This window comes from Chaetura pelagica, unplaced genomic scaffold (assembly GCF_000747805.2).
Source record: "Chaetura pelagica isolate M959 unplaced genomic scaffold, ChaPel_1.0 scaffold11, whole genome shotgun sequence".
In the NCBI taxonomy this organism is placed as follows: Eukaryota; Metazoa; Chordata; class Aves; order Apodiformes; family Apodidae; genus Chaetura; species Chaetura pelagica.
In genome coordinates this window covers 421,128-447,509 of record NW_009952694.1, presented here as the reverse complement: position 1 = coordinate 447,509, position 26,382 = coordinate 421,128, and the positions used below count along the sequence as shown (strand labels likewise).

The window sequence follows — 26,382 nt, the reverse complement described above, 5'->3', positions numbered from 1 at the left end:
TTACTCTTCAAGAGTTTTCAGAGTGGTTAACATACTTGAACTATGTAAGTTGTACCAAACTTCAATATTGAAGTTCCTGGTAAAACTGTTTTAGCAGCTTACATCATTAACTCTACAAAGATTTAGTGGACAAAGTGTTATTAAATCACTGTCACTATAGAGAAGCTCCCTTGGTTACAGTGTTTTTGTTTTGAAAGTATATTATAACAGTTTCTGGCACTATTTAGTAAAAAATATTTTTCTTCTTTTGTGTCAATATGTACTAACTAAGTTAAGTTATAGTGAAAATACAACACTTCTTGAACAATTCTGCAATTATTAAGATTTTAATTTACTTTTTAACATCTAACAAATTAAAACTCAGTGCATGTTGATTGTTTTCTTCAGCAATTTTGCATGTTTTGCATGTACACACAAATACAGAATCCTTGAAGTAAGGATTTTCACCTAGTTTTTTGTTTGTTTAGTACTTACAGTAGCAATCTGGGTGCTTCTGGATGTCCTCATCTAACATGTAAATCAGCAGTTGACACCAAATTCACATTATTTTGTAGGGTTACAAACCTTTTAATAATAAAGTGGACTACTTTAAATTGAAATTTTCTTACTAAAATTCACATTTTAAACTTTTGTAAGCACAGTGGCTGCAAAATAACAGCAACTGTTTTGAATTCTGGGGGAAAAATATTTAGGCGATTTTTATATTTCTCTCAAAAATTGTGCATTTATTTTACCTCATGCAGAAGTTCTTGAAACCTTGCTTTTGTTTTGATTCTACTGTTTTTGCACATACTACATGGGTTAGTTTCTACTTTTGTCTTGTGCAAGGTAAGCAGCTGTAAAACAGGGACAAGTAGTAGTGTTCTAGGATTATAAATTGTATGAAAAACTCTTCTCAGGCCTTCAGATTTGTTTTAGTGGCATCATTTTGGCTTGTCTAGAAAAAAACTGTTTCCTGCTCTTGTTGCTTCCTTGCTATGCAATTGACAATTTCTGTAATCTTTTTCCATCTGTAAGTCAAAATTTCCAGAAGAGGAGCATACAAAGATAACTACTGTATCAAAAGTTGGCAAATGCCAGCGTTGTGCATTGCTGATTAAATAGGTTGTCTCTGTTATGTAAAATAAAAAGTAATTATTCTATGTGAAATGTATAATTGCAAAATTTAAAATTTTGCAACATTATTATAAAAACTTTCCTAGCTGTCCGCTTTTTTGCAGTTGCTGTGAACTGCTGTTGGCTATCAATTATTTGACATGTATTGTCTTTTGACAGTGTGTTCGACTGTCAAAATTTAAAGAAGTATTTTCATCTGAAGAAATTCTGAAACCTGCTTATGTTCACATAACAGAATATTTAGGAGACAACCGTGTGTTATAAAACTGTGAGCTCACATAAGTCACTGTTTAGCATTTGCATTTTAAGTTTAAATTCTCCTTTGGGAAACCCTGAGCTCATATAAATATTCTCACAGGCCGGTTTCTGGGATTCTGCACTAGCATCACATTAATGATAGTAGTTTTTCAATAAAAATTGGCCTCTAAATCACTGAGCAAATTGAATGAGAACTCCACACACAGTAAAAATACTCATGTGAGTTTGGACAGGTTTAATAAGTTTTTTTTATTTGATTCATAGACTTTTTTTTTTTCTCAGCTTTTTTAACATTCTGAGAGTGAAAATAGTATTGTAGGCCCCCTTTGTTCCCACTTGTCATGTCTGATCATTCGCGTGCTTCGTTCTGAATATTCGTCTCTTACTTTGCACTTCAGTCTATTTCAGACTTTTATCACAATTTATTTTGAGCAATATCAGCATTTATCTGTATAGTAGTATATATATCGTCACAAAGTGCAAATAAGTGTGCATTGACTCTTGCCTCTTGCAATACTTTGGGGACAGCAGAGTAGGACAGACATTCTTTTGTTGGATATGCATCTGGAAACTACTTTAGTTTGCATTTACATTGTTGTCTTTGTAACGGGGTCTTCATAACCATGTCCCAAGTATAGTAACTTTAATTCCAAATGGTGAGAGAAATAAGTGAACAGAAGTAGATTTTATTCTGCTTTAGTCTGCATTCATGTTTTCTTTTGGATAGAGCACCTTAATTTAGTTAATCTTCTGTCAGCACTTATATTTTCATCATTCAATACTTTTGTTGGTTTTGGGTTGGTTTTTTTATCCGTGTCTTTTTTTTTCCCGCAATATGAAAAAAAACTCCAACAACAAAAAAAACACCTCACACTCTAATTGCCTTTATAATATCAGCTGTAAAATAACCCAAAGCCTATTTGTTGAAGACTACTTATGTTTATATAGAAGTAAAAATTATTTATAAAAGACACAAACCAACCACAACCTATTCTGGAGTTCATTGTGGTAAATAGATCACCATTGGTGGGTGGCTGACAGACAAGTGCATTAAAGAGAAAAACTGGGTTTGTGATCTGTATGATAGAGACCTGGCCATACTAAGCAGGACTTCTACAACGAGATCTCGCCTGCTAACTGCTGTGAAGTGTTGTACCAGGAGAATGTAGTTGTGTCAGCCTAGTGACTGTTGGTGGAAAAGAGACAGTCCTCATTTATTTTATACTCACTTCATTAGCTGAGATCACAGGTTTCCAGGCTCACTTCTACATGTGAGTGAAGTGAAACTTACTCAGGGAAATATTTTTTGTTGCATAAGGGAAATGTTTGAAAGCTATTTTAATTCTCAAACAAATCCGGAGTAGGAGGCTTTGTAGATTTAATTTGAATTAATGAGAATAGCTATATAGCATCCCTCTTGGGGTATACATGATATACTTTTGCTATGATTCTGCTTCCAGAAATGTTTTTCATTATCATCCCTCTCTCCACATAATACTTCATTATATCCAGAGAATTCAATTACTGATGGATATTTATTTTTGAACACGTAGATTTTAAAGATCTTTTTGTCAGTAAGGTCTAAAAATTGAAATGATCAGGTATTATTTGAAAGTGTATTTTAGTGCTTAACTGTTTAAACAAACAGTTCTGCTTTTGATAAGTCATCTGCCATCTATAGTGTTTGCCTTCGACTGTTTGGCAACAAAGGCTTTGCTTTAATTTAAATTTCATTTTGAATAAAAGTGGTACATGCCCTCTCAGTATAATAAATTGTTTCTTAAATAATTTTAAAATATGCTCATTTTTAGTAAGAAAGCATTAAGTTCTAATCTGCCCTTTTAAGGGTAGTAAAAACTTATATTTTAGCAAGTTTAAAAGCATGGTTTTCAGAGGCTGGATGGTGGGTTTATTTATTTAAAATGTTCTACAGTATAACTGCCTGCAGTCCCAAGAGGGACTCTTTTATCTATTTAAAGTTGTTTATGTTTTGTATTGTTTTCTTTAAAGAGATTCTGTCCCTGGAATTCTACTTGGATTTAAACTTGACTTTTTGACATGCAAGCTATAAGGTTGAAGCAGTAACTAAATAATTAAAGAAATAAGATTATATTATTCGTGTTTGTTAGTGTTTACATAATGAATTTAATGCACATATAATTCAGTGTGTGTTGTTTCTAGAGGCATGCTTGAATAAGTGTAACATGCATCTACAGTTTCATACAGTGGTGGAAGCATTCTTGCCCTTGTGTTTAATAAACATTTTATACAATTTAAATACCATTCAAAAGCAGGTAAAGTTAATTGTTTGTTGCACCCCCCCTTATGAATTGTCTGTACTTTCCCTCTTGTTTTTAAATTTGTTTTTTATTTGTGCTCTGTTTTTCATTGTTAAGTGGTTTAGTATAGTTCAAGTTGTGTAATATTATTACCAAATGTTTAATTAATTTGCATTTTGTTTAATAGTTAATGTTCTTTTAATATTTGGCTTGACATCTCAGTGGGGCTGTAAGATGATCCTTTTCTCTCCTGCAGGAAATTGTAGAATAGATCTGCAGATCACAAAGGACTTATTCTTTGTTTTAGTGAATTAAAACTGTTTGCATGTAGCTTTCAGATTTGATGTATTAACTCCTTCCTTTGAGTTCCAAAATACCAATTTTATTAATATACAAAGACAAAAGCAAAGCATTGTATTTATTTGAAGGAGGTCCCATCAGTAATTATTCTTGTTTAATTAGTTTAATGGATTTTTAGACTTCAGCCAAGTCAAGCGGTAGCAATCAAATGAATCTTTGCTGCTGACATTAATTTACAGGAGTCAACAGGACAAAACTTCACGACATGATAGCTGATCTGGGCGATGATGAGATACCCCACATCCCTTCAGGAATCATTAATCAATCTAGGTCACCCTCTTCTAGAATGACTGATCATGAAGGTGCAAGAGCAGAGGAAGGTACAAAAAATTCAGCTACTTATTATATTTCAGGAGATCTCTTTTAGAAAGCATACACTGTAATATACTGTCCCCTCTATAAAGCTTAATGCAATTGCAGATTGCCACATTATTATTTTATTTGCAATTCTTCCCAAATGGCTTTATGAAAATATGGCTTGAGTTTCTGTGGCTTTTTGTAACTCACCATTATTTCAGAAGCATTTTAAAACAACTTGATGTACAGGAGCTTGTTGTGAAACTATTCACCATTAAATCCCCATTTGCAGACTCACTCTGTTAGCAAAACCTTTTACAAATAGGGCGTTATTGCCTGAGGAGAAAAAAGGTGAGTATTTACATTTGATGCATAGTTTGCATTTTAAAATGAAATTTTAAAGTGGTTATTTAAGTTGAGACTAAATCTCTTTGCCTCAAGTTTAATGTTTGTTTTTTTAAAAATTCTCTTGGTTTATAAACAGAAATGTACAAAGACACTTTTTTTACTGTACTGGTTTTAACTTCAAGATTATCTGAGGCAATGGAAGTTAGCAGCAGACTCTTATCTAAATGGTCCAGAATCTTCTGTTTCCCTTTTAAGTTTTTGTTCTAAAGAAATGATTTTCACTGTATTAACTTTAGGATTAGAATACCACTATGTAAATTCTGTCCTCTACTCAGAACATACTTGTTCTCAGCTGAATTCAGGTTTGGCTCCTTTGTGAAGATCTTTGACCCTTAAGCCCTGGCATGATATCAGCTATACCAGAAGTGGAAAGAATCTGTGTTATTACTGATTCTGATAATCTATTGGTTCTGCTGTTCTTCCTTCACTCCTGCCCCCACAAATGCCTGTAACCTGGCAAGCAGAAAAATATAAATTTTGCAGGGAGGCTTTTTTGTTGCTCTCCCACACTATTATTTTACAAAAGTGTTTGTCTTCCCACTTTGTCTTTTACTGCCTTTCTTTCCATCTTGGTTTTTATTTATGACTTAAACATGAGTCATAAATAATACTCCACAGGTATCAAATTTACCTGTGGAGTGCAATTGAAAAACATACCGGTAAAGTTCCACTTTTTTAATCTTTTGGACATATGTTTAGGTTGTATTTAGGTTTAGTCTTCACGTGCTTTAGGTGTTGCTTTTAGCCTTGTTAAGGTATTACGGGCATGTGACCCTACAGTTACAGTTCCCTCAGTCTTTCACTGTAGTTTGGGATTTATTCATTAAGATTATTAGTATGAATATCTCTACTGTCATATCTGTTAATTATGATTTCTGCATAATAGTAAAGATTATAAATTTTGCTGTTTCATCAGAAATTCTATCTTGAATATTACATGGCTTTTTTAGGTTTTGTCTGTTCTATATGATGCAAAGCTGCAAGCAGACAAGCCTAGTGTTGTTTTTTAATTCCTTCTAGCTTACAGTTGTTAGTGGTTGACAATTTTGTTTTCAGATAGAGAGCGAAGTTATTGTTAAGTTCACTTTTTTCTGCTTTTCTGAAGGACAGGAGTCGATTCAGGGAAAAAGGAAACTATGGTTAGAATTGGTTGGGCATATGTTTTAAACCTCTTATTCTGTGGGTTTTGGTTTCCTTGGTTTTTTTTTTCATTCAAGTGCCTGTTTAAATAGGATGAGAAAATTGTGCTGTGAGATACTGGGCTTTCTACTTCACCATACTGCGTAACTTCTAGGAACTGAATAAAGTGCAGCATGATTCTCTGTCCAATGTATTGTACAGAGAATTACGACTTTCACAGGTTTTCTTTTTTTGATATCTGTAGATTGTGGGGGTGTCAGTCCATAGATTGACAAAGAAAATAGCAGTAACTGCTGCTTCTGATGTACCACATATTAATTCTTGGGAGAACAAGATTAAGGTGCCCCCTGTCATAGAGTAAACAGTAACAGCATATATGCACATATGTATTTTTTTAGATATTAAAGCAGTTTCAGTCTGTACAGATACTGCTGCTTGATCTTGATTTAATTGTATATTATGTCAATAACTTGAGGGTAGGAAGTGCTGATTAGAATTGACCAAGCAAAGATTTAATCATTGCATTTTTTTCCACTTAGCTTCATCTACAAAGAATCTTCCATCAGTTACATAAATACTCTTGGTATTTATTGGTTGTGAACCCAGTTAAACATATAATGCTATGTAGATAATATCATACTGATGATAGACAAATACCTGGATGATGAAAAAACATTCATTAAGTTCATTTAAATTTATCATTTGTATAGCTCTGTTGATAAATTGGTTTTGATATTTGGAGTTGTGGATCTTTATTTTTAGTAGCTATAACATCACACATCTTTAATTACTTCTTTTCTGCCTTTTTTAATGAAAGCACCTTGCAACCATTTTTTTAACTTGTTTGGATATGTCTTATTTTAAAATAAAATGTGCAAATAAATTAAAATGTAGTTACACAGCATATACATATATATTGTTCATTAGGATTGAGAAATATGCTTCTAAATTTCAGATAGCATTAGTTTCAAAACTTTAAATGATGGAATATTCACCTCTGATGCAAATAAAGCTTGCTAAATTTATAATACAGATTCTTAATGTGGTAGTGTTTTTCTGTGGTAGTGTTTCATTCTGCAGTATAAAGCATATGAGAGTTGATCTGTTAAGGATGGATGACATTCATTGTACTACATTATGGTGGCTTCAAGGGCTTATTTAAACCTTTTGGGCCTGTCCTAAAGATCAAATAGGGGTCACAGCATCACAGCAGGGATGGAAAGTGTCCTCAAGTTTAACATTAGGATATTGCCTCCTTTTACTTTGTTGTATAATGACTTGGAGGTTTGACTTGTAAATGGCTACTTGTGTTTGGGAGGTTGGGACCTTTTCAACACAATAGAAGTGAGCCAGTTTTAAAAATTCCAAACAAAAGTATTAGACTCTTTCTGTGGGAGAGAAAAAGAAAAGAAAATACCCAACACAAAACCAAACAACCAGTGACAGCTAAACTCGCCTTTATCTTTTTTTTTTTTTCCTTCCCACTCTTTTTTTTTTTGTCAGAAAGGAACCACCAGGGAAAGCTTGGTCTTTGAAGTAAGTGAGGGGCAAATTCTTACTCAGTTTAGGATTTCACAGTTTAGTTTGCCCAGAGAATGTTAGTGATGTGATTTCATTTTTTGGCTTGTAAAAAGCATTGTTTGTATCCCCTTTTATACTCAGCTCAGATAGTTTCACTGAGAAATCAATCCTTAGTAATTCTGATCTCATCTAGTAAGCATGGATGACGGGATAATCCCCTGCTCCCTAAAAACAAAAGCCCCCGAAACAATAAGGGAAATAGGTGGGTACATGGAAAATAATTAGTTATGTTCTAGAATTATGGCTTTTTCTGAAATGTGGATGGTTTGGAATAGACGGTAAAATTGAGGGTTTTAGTAAAATATTAATGTAAATGAAAAGGTTATTCATGTGAGGCCATAGACAGTTATTTTGGGGAGTTAATGTATTTCGATGAGTCAAGACTTTTTTGTGGATTGTGGATGTTTTAAAAAGAGGTGGTTGTGCATGGTTAGAATACTGTTTGTTTGCTCTTATGCCATTGTAGGAACAGCAGCCTTTATTTTTATGTAGATGATAGAGTATCATGTACACATGTGTTGCTTGTGCTGATAATGTTAGGTTTTTGTAATAGTACAGTAGTACTAAAGCATTAGAACTTGTTTTATTATCGAAGTGATTTTATTATTTTTTTTACCTAGCTGGGCTGACTCCCTTTTGCATAGCTGTAAACATGATGTCAGACATCTTTAACTTTGCACCTGGTCTTAACTACTTTTCTTCAGCCTGACTGGGATATGAGTTCCTGTTCAGATAGTGGCGGTACAGAACAATAAAGATGCACGTGTTGATTATTAGTCCTCTTGTTTGAAACTGGTTTTGTAAGGCAAAAAACAGGATGTGGATGACTTTTAGATCTGGAAACTTTATTTTCTCTGATTTTCAAGGTTTTTCTTGAGAGGATCAGAAACAAGGGATGGTGTTATAGGGAGGCCGTAACTGTTACAAATTGGTGAAATCCATGTCAAGCGAGTTAAATTTTAAAGATGTCAAATATGATTTAACATATTTTGCAGATGTTTGCACTTAGCTTCACACATAGCTGAAGTACTCTACCTAACAAGCATCCCAATTTTTGCACAGAAAAGCAACTCTGATAAGTAAAAGCAGCTTCTAAAATATGCTGAAGTATTACAATGTTTAAGCCTTTATTCCTATTCTTTGCTGTCAGATTGATATTTGTAGGTAGGAGATATACAGATTTGTTGAATATTGTAAATAATATGGGTGAATATTTGAAATTTTATTACTCAGATGTGAATTCAGAATAAATGGTTATATATAATTTGTATTAATTCTAAATGATAATTAAGATAAATGTTACATTTTAATTTGGGAAAGGCACAGCTAGCTAAGATAAATATCAGTTGAATGTATTTTTAAATTAGAATCCAAAATCATGCTGAGAGAATTAATGAACAGATTTTTCATTTTTTTAATAATCTAAAAAAATCTAAGTAGAAAAGATGTTTTGCAGGAGGTCTGTAGTCTGAGAAATAAATACTTCCACGTGCAAGGACAGATATTTGACTAGTATAAAGGACAGATATTTGACTAGTATAAAGCACAGAGACTTATTTGCAAATGAATAGAAGGCAGGTAACACTGTGTAGTGAATGAAATATTTTCCTGAGAATTTGGACACCTGGGATGTACATTTGATGTTGCAATGTAAAGTAATGTTGGTCAAATCACTTGTCAGTCGTATTGAACACCTCTGTAAAGTAAGCTGAAATTTAATGACAAAGCATGATAAAAGAATTTTGTCTTTATGTGTGTGTGTTTTCACATGTGTGTGCGTGTTGTCATACTGTTTTTTTCAGTTGGAGCAATATGTAGTACATACAAGTTCAGTTTTAAACTCTGCTTTGCATTTAAGATATTAATAATGAAGTTTTTAATCCATTTGAATTATTACATTGAAACTTAAAGAAACTGTTTTGTTCTTTGTAGCTGAGCCAATAACATTTCCACCTGGAGGAGGCAAGTCATTTATCATGGGTTCTGATGATGTGTTATTAAGCGTACTGGGCCTTGGAGACCTTGCAGACTTGACAGTAACAAATGATGCAGACTATAGTTATGATGTAAGTGCAATTTTATTTTAATATTCTTCATATAGTTTAATAATAGTTGGACTCCCTCTCCCCTACCCTGAACATTACAGATGCAGAGAACAGAGGTTTCATTAGCTATTAGTTGGGAGGAGGAGCGAGCACTCTGTGAATGGGTTAAGAAATGTGGGTAATCAAAATCAGATGAGATGATGTTTGTTTTCAACCTAGATAATTTAAATCAAATTTTTTTCACTGGGGGAATCTGGGTTTATGACATAAAATACAGATTAATATCTTAAAATGAAGTTGTTTGAACCAAAATGTCAATTACACACTGATACGGAGTATTGAGAAGAACTGGAACAAACCACATATACTGATACTAACTTACTTCATTGCTGTCTCCTTTGTGTTTAGGTAGTGTTAACAGCATAGACTATATAGTAGTATATTTGAAATGTAGTCTTTTAGGGTGTATTTTTGTTGTAATATGGCGTTCTGACATCCCTTTGACCATATTTATTAAGCTGCTACCAATAGCATTATATGAATTTTTCATTGGCTAGTAACGCTTGATGGCTGGTTATCGAAGTGTTCAGGTAATTCTTACATACTGTATTATACTTAAAGTGCCTTGTGGGTTTGGGTTGTGGTTGTTCGGGACTTTTTATTGTTATTCCTGAGGTACATCTCTGTTGTATTTCTCTAATTTTTCAATTTGGATATATGGTGTTTGTTCTGAAATAATTGAGGCATTTTATTAAAATTTTAGAACCTTCAAAGTTTACCGAGTCTGAAAATACTTATATATTTTAGTTTAATAATATTTGGCCTTCAGTATTTATAACTGTTAGGAGTATTGCTGTAATGAGGTAAGAGCTAATACTTAACGTTTCTCCTTTATTGCAGGGTGTTCTGTTACATAGGTCTATTTCCTGAATAGCAAATGAAAATGTTAATTATCCATCCTTCTATTACTGGTTTAAAAATCAATTAAAGGGCTTTTAAAAATATTTGGAGTTGTTTCTAAATTTGTATAATGTATCATTCTGTTCACTGTAAAGTTGGTCTTCAGGTTGTGTGCTTCATTTCAAACTGCATTACACTTCTGGGAAATTAGATAATATAGTTTAGCTTCAGCTCTTTGCATGTTAACTTTCTCAGGATTTTGCTTTATGTCTAACTAAATCTTGTGTAATCACATGTAAAATGTGTCAGACTGATGGATCATGTGCAATTGTGTAGGAAATTACCACTTTTTTACAAGTTTCAAGAAAAGCTAGGAACAACTGGAGTTTAAATAAAAGTTTTTTGGGAGCTTCAGTTATAAATGGTTTAGGCCAGCTTAAGTTTGAAACATTCAGGACTGGATGTTCCTAACTACTACTCCCAACTAGTAGTAAATTCCCCTGGGAATTATGAAGTTGAATATTACATAGTATTGTATTTATTTGATTGAATAACATGCAAAGTAACAACACAGATGGAAAAGATATTTTTTATATTTTGAGAGGGGAGTCTCTGTCCTGTCATGGATCTGAAGAGACAGAAATTGAGATGCTATTAGTTCTCCATCACAGTGTCACTTCAGATTAAAAATGGGTGGGTCTTAGTATCTGAAGTTTATTCCACATAACTGTGAATCTGCAGTGGGATAAAACCATATCTTACCTTGTTTCTGTAATACAGTTCTTGTAGGACATGTTAATCTTGTGCCCCTCTGAGCGTAGCTGCAGTCACTTCCTTTTCCAGTAAACCTTCAGATAAGAAGATAATGTTGAGATAAGTTCCTGTTAAACAACAAAATAACCCCAAAAATGTAATATTCCCACTTCCTGCATTTTGCTTCAAATAGGTTCATGCTCTTCAAACGGCTTGCATGAGCCGTTATAGTGCATGAATAAAGTGACAAGAGGGTTCCGCTGGCTTTCATGCATCACTCCTTGATGAGTGTTTTAATTTTAAAATGAGAATATATGTGGATACGTTGGGGATTAATTTTTAAATCCTAAGAATTTCAACTATAGCAGCAAATTTTTCTACGTATGAATGATTTAGTGCACAAGTTGTCCAGACTAGTCATCTAAGCAGTAGGTACTATAACATGGTACAGTCATCTCAAGTCATGTCTTCTTTGATAAATGCTTTTTTTATATTTACATTGATGCATATAGTTGTTTATATCCTGAAGGAGTAATATTGTTACCAAACCAAATGCTCCTATTGTATATTCTTGGATTATCTTGCTGCATAGGATGGTGATTGTTTTCTGCTGTAGAATGGGAAGTCCAAATTTAGATGCTCTGATAAATGAGGAAATCTCCAATCAGTCACTATTTTATCAAGAAATAAATAACCTTAAAACACAAAAAGGCTCTCACTATAGTTACTTACTGCTTTCTAATTCCCATTTGCTGTGGGTGAGTAGTTGATTGAGATAGTCAAGGAAGTACACATCTCCTTACTATGCTGTAAGGATTCTGTTCACTGCAGGGGCAAGGAAGATCTTCCTTCCCTGGTCTTTTTTTTCTTGGTTTCAGATTTATTGTGTTTGTTTACCTCAGTTATACTTTCAGTCTGTTTTGCAGGTGCTTTACAAGGCAGAATGGATAGGTTGCTTGCCTGTGTTTCTCTATAGACAAAAAAAAGAGGGGCTGCAGAGATTTTTACTGGGTTAGATTGAGCAAGTATTATAAAGCAGACATTTCAAATTCTGACTGCTCCTTTCATCTGGTTAGCAATTTCACGTGGCCTCTGGTTTATATTTTTTGTATTTTGCTCTAAGTTTAAGGACATATTTTAGTCAAGGTCTTTTTCCTGACAGAAGACCTCCTCTGTAACCTAAACAAATGGTATTGTTTGGATATTGGTGGGCAATTTCAGGTGGAGGAAGAATTACTCTTGTTTTTGGTAGGCCCTCCTGTTCTGAACATCTATTGTGTCTGTTTGATCTTGGTCATGTTTAGTGAAGTTATGGTTCTGTAGTCTGTCTTCCCAGAGTTTTCTTAATCTTTTGGCGTTTACAGCAGAATAGTAAGACCTAATGGTGCAGTGTGTCTATGACCACTGTTTTGAGGACCTTTTGGGATGTCAAACTTCAGAACATTGACAGATAGTGTCACATTTTACTTCTTTTCCTCTGGCCCATTTTGTATCTCACTGTTTTCCTTTGCGATAATCATCAGCAAATCCCTTTTCCAAGTCCTGTTTTTTTCTAAGGTGTGGGTTTTTTGAAATATAGCGCTGCTTAGCTCTTTTGCTTAGAGGTTGTAAGAATCTCTTTTTAAAGTTGTTAGTTGTTCTCTTACTCCTGCAGCAAGGATGTCAAGATTCATTTGGAACACAGGTTAAGGAAAAGAATTTTTAAATATCATCTATATATAAAAATAGATTTCTAGAAAGGTGTATGTGGTGTCTTTTAAAAGAATCCAGATGTTCAAGACAGGTGTAAAGACAAGTCATGAGTTTAAAGCTATACTTTTATGTACCTTTGTTTTCATAACTTACATAAATTCTGTGTCTTTTTGTTTTAGCAGATTCCTCTGAACTGCTGAGAATAAAATTACCTTTGTAACAGCCATTTTAACAAAAAAGATTTTTTGAAAAATTAGGACAGCAGTATCCAGGCTTGGTTTTCCGGAATGACTCTTAATCGCAACTGATCTAGAAATTAGTGTGGTGTGGATTCACATTACACCCAAAGAATCAAGGTCTTCTGGGCCATAATAGCATGCTAAAATTAACCATTGCTGTTTCAAATCTTTGGCTTTAATTTCAGCAAGGCCCAAATCACCACAAGTGCATGAGACAACATGCAATGAGGATTAAAAATATGAGGGACTCTGTTAGAAAAACACTTCTATTGCTTTTTGTTTGGTGTTGGGGTTGGTTTGTTTGTTTTTGTGTTATTTTTCTTATAAACTCTAGTATCAGGGAGGTGAATAAATACACAGCCTGGGCTGAAATCTACCAAGTTTAATGCAGAACTTCAGAATTCTGCTCTGTCACTTGAAACAGAATTTTATTCTTATAATGAAGCTTGTATATAATATGCAGTGTAGTGCTAAATAACTTAAATCTCAATAAAAATACTGTAGTACTCCATATGCTCTGAAGTAGGAAGATTGGAAACAAAATGCTTTGTTATGAAATGTATTTGCTGAATGATATAAAAAAAACAACAAACACAACAAGCAATCCAGGTTAAATGTCTGGTATTACAATTTTCTGTTGCTTAATCTGAACTTCGCATAGTTTGCACTTAGGCCAACAATTTAATATAAAGGAAAAGCAAATGTCTGCATATCTGTAACTCAGAAAAGTAAATTTTCTTGTCTGAGCCTTTCTATTTCTTTTTATTAGACAAAATCAAATTTAGTTTGAGTGAGTAGTGGTAATTCAGTCCAGTATGTAGGTTTTGTCCAAGAATACTTATTACACTATGTTAGGTTATGATCTGATTTTTATTTTCAGTCCTGACAGGTATCAAGTACTAAGATTTTAGTAGCAATGGGAGATTTAAATCTCAATAATGTTGCTGAGAGTATCTTGGGATACTGAGAGATTCTGTCCTACAGTTAAGAAACATGCTCTAACAAAAGTCAGTTTTCTAAACTCCCTTTATAATTACTTGAGAGGAAGAGAGAAGTACCTGCACATGTCCTAATGATGGAGGCTTAGGACAAGTGTGATGTTTTGTTGTTTTTTTTAAGGGTCTACTCTCTGCATAACAAATTATATTCAAAGCTCTAAATTAGTGTCTACCAGTCACTTAGAAGAGTTTGAGGTTTTGTGGTAACTTTTCAGAGTTACCTATAATTAATACTAAGCAGCCATATTTTTTTTTATTTTAGCCTAACAGTCTATAGGTTAAGAGCATGAATTGGATGTTTACAATACATAAACATTGTTTGTAGATACTGCTTCATGTAGTAGCTAAGTAATAATGTTAAAACATATTTAAAGCTCATTACAGAGTTTAAAAAATATTTATATATAACAATGTGTTTAAAATAATGGCCAGTGGGTTGAAATTTATATTACCTATTTCTCTGTACAAACCTTCATGTGCAGAAATAATGAAGAATGTTACATATGTTTCCTGTTACTCTCAATCAAGTTACTCATGTGAGGAAAGTCACTCGCTAGAGACCTGACGCTCATTTTTATTGTGTTTAACTAAGCTTTTGACAGCTGTAATTGCTTCCTTGGGTGCAGGCAATGTAATAAGCAATGAAATCATTATCTTTCTTCAGGGAAGATGAATTAAAGTATCATTGCACAAAAGGATTAAAAAAAAACAACAAACGGATTTTTGAAAAGGCTTTTTGTCTGTGTATTCGGCATTCTACTCTGTTCTATTCTGGGACAAAAGAAAACTATTGCAATAGAAAAAATTTCTGGCTACTTTGAATGCAGACAGTTATAGATCCATATAGACAGATAATAGATAAATGCAACTGAAGATTGAACGTGTATTGGTTGAACCAAAAAATAGCGTGTTTTCCTAAAATGCAGGGAGATATATATTATACGCATTTTAAAATCCAAGATAAAATTACTCTTCTCCTTTTCTTTTTCAAGCTGCCAGCTAATAAAGATGCCTTCCGAAAGACATGGAACCCTAAGTATACGCTACGTAGTCATTTTGATGGAGTGCGGGCCTTAGCTTTTCATCCTGTAGAGCCTGTGCTGGTTACAGCCTCTGAGGACCATACTCTAAAACTTTGGAATTTGCAGAAAACGGTTCCTGCCAAAAAGCAAGTATATGGGTTTTGTAAAACATCAGTTATGTTTTAAATTACTTGGAAATCAATTAAGTTCTTAAATGTTTTCAGAGTGTTTCAGTAGAGACTTCATATAGTGTGCTAACTCTTTCTTTCTCTTTCAGGAGTGCCTCTTTAGATGTAGAACCCATCTACACATTTAGGGCCCACATGTAAGTGTCTGACATAATTAATGCTTGATAAATGTATTGTCATTATATCACGGACTTATAAGACACTTCGGTTTAAAAGCCACAAATGTATTCTATTTTACATCATAGAGACAAAGTCCATTATACTTGGTACAAACAGGCAAATATTGAGTCCCTGTCATGCACAGTCCATGATACACAATGTAACAAATACTCTCATTTCTGATGGCAGTCCAGCCAAACATCTTGGGAACACAGATGGCACAAACTAGTCTGAAACAAGAAAAGAACTTGATTGTGACAGATAGTGACTGTGAGCTAACCTGAGTTAAACAATGTCAGGAGAAGTTGCAAGTGGAACTGGGACTTGTAAAACTCCTAGTGGTTTTTGAACTCATATTAACTATGTTATTACTGCCTGAGTTTCAGTTGCTAATTTTGAATTCTCCTTCCTTCCAATAAGAAGGAAATACCAAAATGAGCAGTCCGTAGCCAGTCACAGTAGTTTGAGTGTACTTTTATATAACTAAAGATTGATTCTCCAACCCAGTTAGCAGGTAAGCTTCATGACAGCTCTTTGATAAGCGTGATAGTGGAGAACACTTCCTGTTCTGGCCTCAACAAATTAAAAAAAAGTTAGTAGTTTGCATTAAATCTATACATGCTATCATCACCCTCCTTCTTCCCTTAAGCCACTCTCTTAGTAGAACATAATGTCTTCCTTTTGTATTTATTAGCTGAAGTGTTGAACAGTGTTTCCTAGCACTGAGTGACTAATTTGTCCTCATGTTTAAATACAACTTTCTTTTGAGTGATGGAGGGTCATCTTCAGATCTCTTTATCTGTCTAAATTTGGGCTATTATTATTTGGGTTTTGTTACTGAATACCAAAAAGTAAGGTTTGGGGAAGTTTTGATACAGAACTGATCTCAGCTTTGTTATTTCAGTGAGACTGGTAACAAAGTAATTTTACTGGCTTTCCCCTGCGGCAGGCTTTGAGCAACATTTCCTTTCAGCCCAGCTTTGTTCTTCACTTTGCCAAATACATAGGTGGATTCAACCAATAGTCTTCCTTTTCACCATCCTCAAATATATACTTGTAGGTTTCCTCATATGCACTTAAAAAACAGTGAATTCCTTGTATCCTGAGCATAGCCTATCAAATGAGGCAGGCATCTGATTTTGGAGACATGGTTATACAGTAGGATTAAAATTTACTTAGTGTCCAGAGGAGTAGACCTGCTCCTTCCTTTGTGCTACAGCATGTGCTTCTCTGGTATCACAATAAATAGGATGAATTTAAACCAGTAAAAGTATAACCTTGGCTTTTTCTAGGATTGTTTTTCTGAACCAGTTTGCTGCGGCACAGGGTGCTGTCAGTTCCTAAAATAGGATGAGAAAATATTTGGGGTGGCAGTGACAACCACCTCTTTCAGCACTGCTAGCTGTTAAATTGGCATAGAGAAATAAGATAGTGTTCTTTGAATGTGGATAGTTAATTTGTTATGAATATTTTAATACAGGTTGGCATCACTTGTTTAGTCTTAGAAAAGTTTTAACAGAATTGTTTCTTTGGAATTTGATTTTTAAAAATAAAGAAATACTTGATTTTATTTTTTAAAAAGCTAAGTTTTCACTCCTGTCCTGTAGACATTACCAGTAAACTTTTTTCACTTCCCCATTAGTGGACCTGTATTGTCACTGGCAATTAGTTCCAATGGAGAACAGTGTTTCAGTGGTGGTATTGATGCAACCATCCAGTGGTGGAACATGCCTAGCCCTAATGTGGATCCATATGATACCTATGGTAAGTACCTTTTTAAGATGTCTGATGCTAATCTGTTTTCTGGAGTTTTTGTGAAGGTAGCTTCTATTTGTCAACTGAATTGTGTGTTTTCAATTTGCTGTGTGTTGTGAACACTAGTTATTTATTCTGACTTGCCTTAGAGAAGTACTTTGTGTACAACTGTAATAGGAAGATTGACAATTTCTGAGGTGAAAGCAGTAAATAAAAAAATTAATCATAACTGTTATTTTTCAAGAAGCGTGCCATACTACTTTTAACCAATATTCCAAATTTTGAAATTATTATTTGTTTCTTCTGATAGGAAATTATGAGAAAACTAAGATACGTGTACTCAGATTCTATGTCCCATGATTCTTATTTGCATCTCAGTTCCCATAACTGATGTCTCTCACATCAAAGAGCTGATAACTGCTTGGGAAACTGCACATCATTCTCCTGCCATTGCTGCTGATCAGCATTTTGTTTAGTGTAATTCTAAGGGTGCAGTTGCATGGCTGATTTAAGTTTGATTGGGACAGAGTCAAGACCTCTGTGTGTCAATGTAATGAGTCAGCAAGTGCCTCAAAGGAAAGGTGGTAATAAGTGTGTATCATTCTGGAAAAAGGGACATAGTTGTGGGGATTTTGGGTTGGTTTGGCTTGGTGGAGTTGTTTGCTTGTTTTTTTTGGTGATGGTGGGTTTCTGCTGGTTTTTTTTCAGAAAGCTGGCAATGGGTTTGCAAAAGTACTTAATGGAAAATTCTAACTGTAGTTTAAACAGAAAGGACTGGGGGGACAGTTAAATGTGGAATTTAATTTATATTGAGGTACAAGAAATATTTTGTGTTTCTTCACTAAAAGGGTTTTATTTCTGAACTTTTTTTTTTCCAGAGCCAAACGTTCTAGCTGGCACATTAGTTGCTCACACAGATGCAGTCTGGGGTCTTGCTTACAGCGGTGTAAAAAATCACTTACTATCTTGTTCAGCAGATGGCACTATTAGATTATGGAACCCACCAGAAAAAATATCCTGTATTTGCACTTACAATGGAGAGAAAGGTAAGTTTTTGCAGTAGTTCTAAAAGTCTGTTGTGAGGCAACTGGTGGTGTGTCCAGGTTCTTTATATCCATTTATCAAAACTAGGTAACAGGACTAAAGGGAAAAGATCTTTTAATAAAGTAATCCTAGTGCTGTAACACTATTCTAAGAAGGGAGGTCATGTCTTCTTTAAAGTATGAGTATAAAAAAAGTTAAATGTTTAAACAGTTAAGATTTTTAAGTGTTTCTTTCAAAAGATGTTTTTTTCCTTTTTTCTAGAGCATGGAATACCTACATCAGTTGACTTTATAGGTTGTGACCCTGCTCACATGGTGGCATCTTTTAACACTGGCAGCACAGTCATCTATGATTTGGAAACATCCCAGTCAGTGATAATGCTTTCATCACAAATAGAATCTGGTATGTAAAGCTCTTCTGTCCAAGTTTTATGATATGGTGAATTAAGTTTTGCTCCTCTCCTACATCATGCAGTTGGAAAGTTTGTTAGATGGTTAAAGATTCTTGGAACAGGCATGATGGAAAATATTGTGGATTAGGAGGATTTGAAAGTGGTTTGAAACAGTAAAAGCAACAGTGTTTTGTTCTATAAGCTAAAGTTTCTCGGGATTGTTTTCTCAATTGCATATTGAAACACAGTTTCATTGTATAACCTTGACATGGAGGATATTAAGATAAATAAGTTAAATAAGCAAAATATTACTTCAGTGTAGAATTCTGCACAGGTTGTGATTAAACACTGTCTGTGTGATTAAAAACTGTGGAAGTTGTAATGTTAGAAAACCTGTCACTGTACAGGAGGTGCTAGAAGTTGTATAGATCTTTAAGAATCGTATGTATCTGATAAACCCTTGATAGAGAAACTTTATTTTCTTGAACGTATGATAGTGTTCCATGAGGAAAACTTCCAGTTTCTGGTCATTCCTTTCTTTGAAATGAGAGGTAAAAAACTAATGCAAGGGGAGAGTTTGCTTCTTCCCTCGAGACAGTCCGGTTTACTTAGTCATTATACTTAACAATATTAAGTATCTTATGTAAAGACTTCAACACAGGTTGCAAAGCTGTGTAAAAGCTATGTTCTAGGTAGCTTATGTAAAGACTGACATGGACAGTGAGCAAGAACATCACAAATTGCAGAAATACCTGTCCTAGTTTGAAGAGAGCATCTTAAATGGAATGAACAAAAATTGAGCACAGAAATGAAGGGAACAAGCCTTAAAATGCTGGCATATCAAGATAAGAAAATGTTTTTTAAAGATTATTCTAAAAGCTTCTAAAATATTCTAAATGATTGTGTATTTAACTTAAAATAAGACATAAATGTATCTGACAGATTAATAAATTAATAGATTAGGGTGACTTCAGTTAGTTGGATTATTTTTTTTTTTTTTTTACAAATTTTTTTGTGAATGTGGAGGTATAAGAGGTGTATGCTAAATATGTTATAGATGCCAGAGTTTTTTCTGCTCAGCTAATGCTGTCCTGCAGTACTCTCTTGGTTTGTTTGCAAGCTGTCTCAAGAATCTTTCATGTGTACATCCTGCTTGTACAGCTTTAACCTTACAGTACATTGGCTAGAGTATACCTGGCTTGACTCCATCCTGTAAAGCAAGGAACTGTTTATTTCTGAGGAGATTTATATTCTGTCTAAAGTGTTATTTATAGAATATTAGTTATTATAGTAAGCTGAAGTGTAATGCTAAAATATTCTCATTTTCACTTTAATCCTTTCTTTAAGGGAAGTAATTTTTTATTGTATTTTCAGGTGTACAATCAAATAATCATATTAACAAGGTAGTAAGTCATCCCACACTTCCTGTAACTATTACAGCACATGAAGATAGACACATCAAATTTTTTGACAACAAAACGGGTAAGGATAAAGGTTTTTTGTTTTTAAAAGCAGAAAGCTAAGACATTTTCTCCCTTCTCACCTGCCACAAGTGTATGTGTTTGAATTGTGGTCATCAAATGTGTTGCAGTGATTGTCCTGAAATTAAAACTTACTACTGTAAAGAAACAAAAAGAAGGGGAAAAAAAAAAAGATAAAAACCTTGCACAAACAAATAATTGGGTCAAAGACAGGAAACAGAAGGTAGAAGTAAATGGTCATTTTGTGAAATAAAAAATTAAGATTAAGTTTAGCATAATATGAATCATCTATAAAAGGGATGATATGTTGACAGTTTACTGCCACATTAATTTGGGGTATTAAATTTGAAGGCTAAGGAGGAAAAATTGAAGATCTTAATAGAGTTTAAGAGCAGTGTGCATAAATGTGAAATTACTCATGTAAGGAAAAACAAACTTTTTAATATAAAATAATTATCACTGGGCTGACTGTTCTTACCCAAAGTAAAACCTTGGAGTTGTAGGAAGAGGTTGTATGAAAATACCAGTTCAGCACTTAGCAGTCAGAACAGCAAAATTAATGTTAGGGGAGGGAAAGGAATAAATGACATACAATCACTGTTAATACCTTCGTATGAATTTTTTGTATATCCACAGGTGTACTCTGTGTTACACCAACGTCCCTTATCTGAAAAGGAATATCGCCAAATTAAAATGTTTCAGAAAATGGTTAAAAAGATGATCAGAGACCTTCAGTAGCTTATAGCTTCTTCAGGAAGAATCTTTAAAACTAAATAATCTGAGATTCTTCAGGAAGACAGACAAGTGGGCAAAGATTCATGTTAGTCATGGTCTTACAGGGATTTATTTTCTGTCGTTTCCAATACATGTACATTGTTTGGTTGATAATCCCCAACAGGTGACAGGCTCAAAACAGAAAGAGGTGGTTGTTCTTAAGATGTGCAGTTAAACATCTTGGAACTCCTTCCAAAAAGAACAATGAGATGGTAAAAAATGTTGTTAAAGAATCTGGGAATAGAGGTCACCAAAAAGAAATGCATTACGAGTAGCCGAATACAGAGATAATACCTCTGGTTTGTGACGTAACTGAACAGTTGATTATTAGAAGCTGGAGGGTATTCTGGACAAGTATCACTTATAGGTGCCTTGTATTTATTTTCATCCCTGGCTTATCACCAGTATCCTCCCTCCTAGCAAGGACCAAGTTAGATGGACTTACGATATGACTCAGTAAGTCTCTTTTTGCAACGCTTCATCAAACACTTTGTCCAACTTAGGCAGGTAGTAGGACATTTAAGGCACTGAAAACTTAGGTTCTCAGCCAATCATTTTAGGATTGGTCTTCATTGTCATTGCTACCAGTAAAAATGCCAGATGGATAAAAAATGTGTTTATAATGGGAATGCCTTTTTGAGAGCTGTGTGCCATTTACTCATATGCTTATACCAGAGCCTGAAGTTGAAAAGTAATAATTTCTAGTAGAATTGGGATGTTATTGGAATCAAAATAATTGTGTTATTCTATATTGCATTTCATGGGAATGTTGTTTTTAAAATAATACTTCAGAGGAGACTCACTATTTGTTTCGCTTTTAGGTAAAATGATCCATTCTATGGTTGCTCACTTGGATGCTGTTACAAGTCTAGCTGTAGATCCTAATGGAATCTATTTAATGTCTGGAAGTAAGAGTTTTTTAATGTTCTGTATGCTCTCTGAAGTCATGATGCACTTGAAGTGCCTAACAATTCTAACTTCGTTGTTTTACTTTTTTTCCTAAACAGGCCATGATTGTTCCATTAGGTTATGGAACTTGGACAGCAAGACGTGTGTGCAAGAAATAACAGCTCATAGGAAAAAGCTGGATGAATCAATTTATGATGTAGCATTTCATCCATCAAAAGCATACATTGCCAGTGCAGGAGCTGATGCCCTTGCCAAAGTGTTCGTGTGACACAGCAGAACAAGCCTGCGTCATAACAGCAGGTCTGTTGGACAAAAAAGAGGGAATGCGTCACTGCCATCAATGATAAGGTTACCGATAAGACACTACATCTGATCTGCCTGGGTGAAGGCTCTTATGTGGGGCAGGTATAAGTTGGTGAAAAATCACCACATCTTGAACAATGTCAGGCTCATTCATTTAACTGTAATTACTGTATTTGGGGGGTGGGGAGAAGTACAAAAAAGAAAACCAGTATTTGTAGCCTTGACTGGATATGAACTGAGCGTATGTCTGTTCTTTAGGTGTCTTTAAGCAAAAGTGGAGTCTGATCTTACAAAAGACTTTTATTTTGGACTCTGTGTGCTGCCTTAGGGTTAGGAATGTGGTGCTCTTGTGGGGGGAAGTGAGCTCCAAGAGTAGCTTTCTTTTCATCTCTTAGTAATCTTCTGTTTATCAGTTGAATGCCACAGATTCCCCTTTTAAACTTTTATTTTGCTTTAAAGAAAAGGAAATTTAACTTAAAATATTTTAGCATTAGTTGCACAAAATGTTTGGATAAAATTCTAGTTTTTATAAGTCTTTTTATATATTTAGCCTGTCACAACAGTGCTCAAGATTGTATTGATAATGTTTTTCTGCATTATAGAACCCTAAAACACAGAGATCTCACTGACCCGCTGCCGTGTAACCACACTCTTCCCTTCTTTTGCCTAATACAGCTCAGCTAAGTCCTTGCATAAGGATGCTAATTCATCATCATCGCATAACTGTCTTCATAAATAAAGGACTGTAAAATGTGTTCAGATGAAACACAGAGGGGTTAATACTCCCCGAATGAACTCTTAAAAAAAAAATTAATCTTGGCATCCTATCACTATGTGATATTTTGTACATCTTACTGTATTTACGAGTTTATTTATCAAGGATTACCCATCTTGCTAATGGCCTATTGTTATTTATTTCACTTTTTGTTGGTCTTTATATCCTTTTATGTAGTGTGTTAAAGGGCCCTGTATATCTATTATGGCACTCTTTGAACAGTCTAAAATAGATGAGAAAATGGGACATTCGATAATTCTAAAGTTGCAAACCAAGAATTTCTTTTTCCTCTGGTTGAGTACCTGGAGTGGAGTTGATTCCAAAAAGCAATCTTGTTTCAGAACTTTTGGAGTGAAAAATATTTTTATTTGCGTTTCAAATAGAGTACAAAAGTAGTTGATTCAAGATTCATAAATCTGCTGTTATTTGACTAGTTATTCCCTGCTTTTATTTTATTTTCAGATGTGCTTCAGTTTATGGTGTAACTAAAGATTTTTGTTTGTGTAATGCATGATTAATACAATAAAGTATTTTTTCTAGTCTTCCACAAAACTTTTCTGATCAGTTTGCGAGTTTTGATGAGTTTTGTAAGGTTTCTGTTTTACAAACTATGAATCAGCAAATTTTTAAGATTGTACCACATAGCAAAAGTACAGCTGTTGAAAAATAACTGTATATAAAATGCATATAATAAATATTAAATGGTGTACCTGTATGTTACTGTTGGCTACATTATTTTGTGTTGCACAGTTTGAAAGTGTCATTCTGCAAATTATCAAATTAGGTCTAAATTTTAGCAAAATGACCATTTGTTTATTATGCTTATAAGCTGCTTTGCTTTTGGAAAATTGTGATAGTTGTCTGGATGTCAACCAGCTGCTCATTTTCAAGCAGCAGTACCCACATAGAAGAACATGTTTCCACAGTTTTTTAAAAGACTTTTACAAAAACAAATTGAAACTTGCTTGTGTGTTCTTAGAGCCTTTACAAGATGATAATCACAATGTTTTTCACTAATCTCTGTATATGAAGTGATTCTAAAGTGATTTAGGAGCCAGAAAGATACTCTTTTTTTTAAATGAGGGAGACATGACATGCTGAGGTGTGCTGAGCAGCCTCTGTGGAAGAAGGGAGTATTATACCATAGGGATGAAAAGAAAGGCTTCTTCTTAAATTTTTTTTTTTTTTTTTTTTTTTTTTTTTGTCAAGCTGCCACTGAATCATTGTATTGAATTGAAAAAAAATAATAATCTTAGATGCTTAAAATTTGCCTGTATGTCAAATGTTACCTGTTAGTCTTTGTTGATGTCCTCCAATAAAGATGATATGCAAAAGGGCAGCTTTTTTGCAAGCAGCTAAGCTGCAGGTCAACATTTAGCTACTCTGTGACACAGAAGAATTTTCCTTGAAAGTCTGTCAGCAGAGTGCCACAGTATGAATCTGAGCTCGTCTGGTGAAAGGAGCATGTTTAGTTATAAATTACCTTCAGCTGGAACATGTTCTTGTAGGTGGCTGTAACTGCATCATTCTGTGTAAGTTTCCAGTTTTGCAGTGAGAATGTATCTCATGCCATCTCATGTCAAGCAAATTAGATTTAAAAAAAAACAAAAAAACAAAAAGGAAAAAAAGGTGCTCATGGTAGGCAGAATACTGCAGTTATATTCTGCAATTAATTTTGTTTTAATAATGTTACGTTGTTTGAAATGTTACCGTAAATTATAATTGTATTAAAATTGGAGATTTTTGTCCTTTATCATGATGATTGAAGTGAGGCCTTTCAGTAACTGCTTGTAGGACACTAAGACTTTACTTTTGAAAGTAATATTTAGCTGATTTGCACTTTTTGTTCCTTCCAGTCTAAAGCATTCAACTAATCAACAGACAAGAGAGTATTTGAATTTTGTTGGAAGTAATTTCATAATCGCCTTTTCTGAAGCCAAACATTGTTTCTGGCAGCTTTTCCAGACTGCTGCTTTTTAATGCTTAAATGAAATGTGATTGTTTAATAAACATTGCCATGCATAACATTTACCTTTTTTTAAATTGTATTAAAATTGAAATGGTAAAACTCAAAATATTTGCTTATTTTCCTTAACTGAAATCTCAACGGTCATCTTAGTTCACTTATGCATAGTGGATCAAATGCTGTAGTGGGGCTTCATTTATAGAATATTGATAGTGGTCTGTAAGGCAGGCTTAGTTTATTGTGGGGTATAACATGCTAAAACCTTAATTTGTTTGTTAGAGCAGAAGAGCTGTAGTACTGGTGATGGGAAAAAAACAATGGTGCTGAAATAAATTTTTTCATTTAGCAAAAAACTTCAGCTTATGAAAGAACTCATTTACTTCTCTTTTGTAAGATCCAAAGGACTTGTACTTAGAGCCTGAATGGAAGGATATCTAAATGTGTTTAATAATACATTTAGGGGTATTATTGATGTAAGACTTACTCCCCATCTTGTTTTTTATTGTAGGAACTGTTTTAAGCAGATGAGTGGGGACTGTAGTCCAGCATCTTGCCTACATAAGTATCACATCTGCAAAAGGGTGTGACAAGCCCTTATGGAAGAGCCTTCACTAATTTAGGATTCCTAGGTAGAATTTATTTGCCAGGAGGTAATAGGAAGATTTTCCTAGAGGAAAAACCCTGTGGGCATGAGGATTTAGTTATCAAGGGCTGTTCCATTTATCCACTCTGTGTTAATTGATTTATTTTAATGCTGATAGTACTCTCTGTCCCTCTTAAATGCTTCCTTAGCACTTCCCATCTCAGATCAGTGGAAGGCTTCATGATCACACAGTGCTGAGTGCTCTCCCTTCTAGCTACCACATCACATAAAAGGTGTCTCAAACAAATGCATCCCAGTTGAGCAACTACTCTTTTTGTAGGGAGGGTGGACACACAGAAAAGGTAGTCTACATAAATCCTGCTGAGAAAATTAGTGTAACTTTTCTTCCTCTCAGATAGATGCATGGTATAAAACTGTGACTGACTTTTTTTCAGTTGTTTGCTTTCACTACAGTGTGCCTATGTGTGTGTATATATATGTGTTTTGGGTTTTTTTAAGAACTTTTTTAAAAGAAACAACAAAAGCAGAAGGCTCTGGAATTCTTTTTAAATGCTACATCTGAAGGTAAGCACGAATGAAGGTTTAGCTCACTATTTAACACTCCTTTGAGAGCAGAAGGGACATCCATGAACAGTATGCAAACTAAATGGCTTATGTTCATAGTTCAAGTTGCAAAACATTATAAATGTCATTAAAATACATTGCTTTGTTTTCTAATTTTAACATGGAACCAAATTTTGACTTACTTGATCTTGGGAAACAACATGCTCCCTTTTTAGTAGTCCCTCTTGCCTGGGGATCTTAATGGCCCCCTGCAAACAAGAGCAGTCATCTAGACTTTCTGAAAGTGTGCACAGAGCAACACAACATTTGTTAATGTTTGGAATTTAAGGAAGTTAACTCTGGTGAGATCCCTAGTAATGAAAAGGAGGCAATGTGAGGTAG

At 34.2% G+C, this 26,382-nt stretch overlaps 1 protein-coding gene across 1 annotated transcript in view; it reads left to right on the top strand.

The window, feature by feature from the left end:
- The window catches only part of STRN3 (striatin, calmodulin binding protein 3), a 38,702-nt gene extending 14,773 nt beyond the window's left edge, over positions 1 to 23,929 (top strand). Inside the window, exons 8-17 of the mRNA XM_009993845.1 lie at positions 4,193 to 4,333; positions 9,372 to 9,505; positions 15,059 to 15,234; positions 15,366 to 15,413; positions 17,078 to 17,199; positions 18,069 to 18,236; positions 18,496 to 18,636; positions 20,000 to 20,107; positions 21,702 to 21,788; positions 21,888 to 23,929. Of these exons, the coding sequence (XP_009992147.1) occupies positions 4,193 to 4,333; positions 9,372 to 9,505; positions 15,059 to 15,234; positions 15,366 to 15,413; positions 17,078 to 17,199; positions 18,069 to 18,236; positions 18,496 to 18,636; positions 20,000 to 20,107; positions 21,702 to 21,788; positions 21,888 to 22,057 (1,295 nt within the window). The 3' untranslated portion in view covers positions 22,058 to 23,929. The remainder of the gene's footprint in view (positions 1 to 4,192; positions 4,334 to 9,371; positions 9,506 to 15,058; positions 15,235 to 15,365; positions 15,414 to 17,077; positions 17,200 to 18,068; positions 18,237 to 18,495; positions 18,637 to 19,999; positions 20,108 to 21,701; positions 21,789 to 21,887) is intronic.
- The last annotated feature ends 2,453 nt before the right edge of the window (positions 23,930 to 26,382 follow it).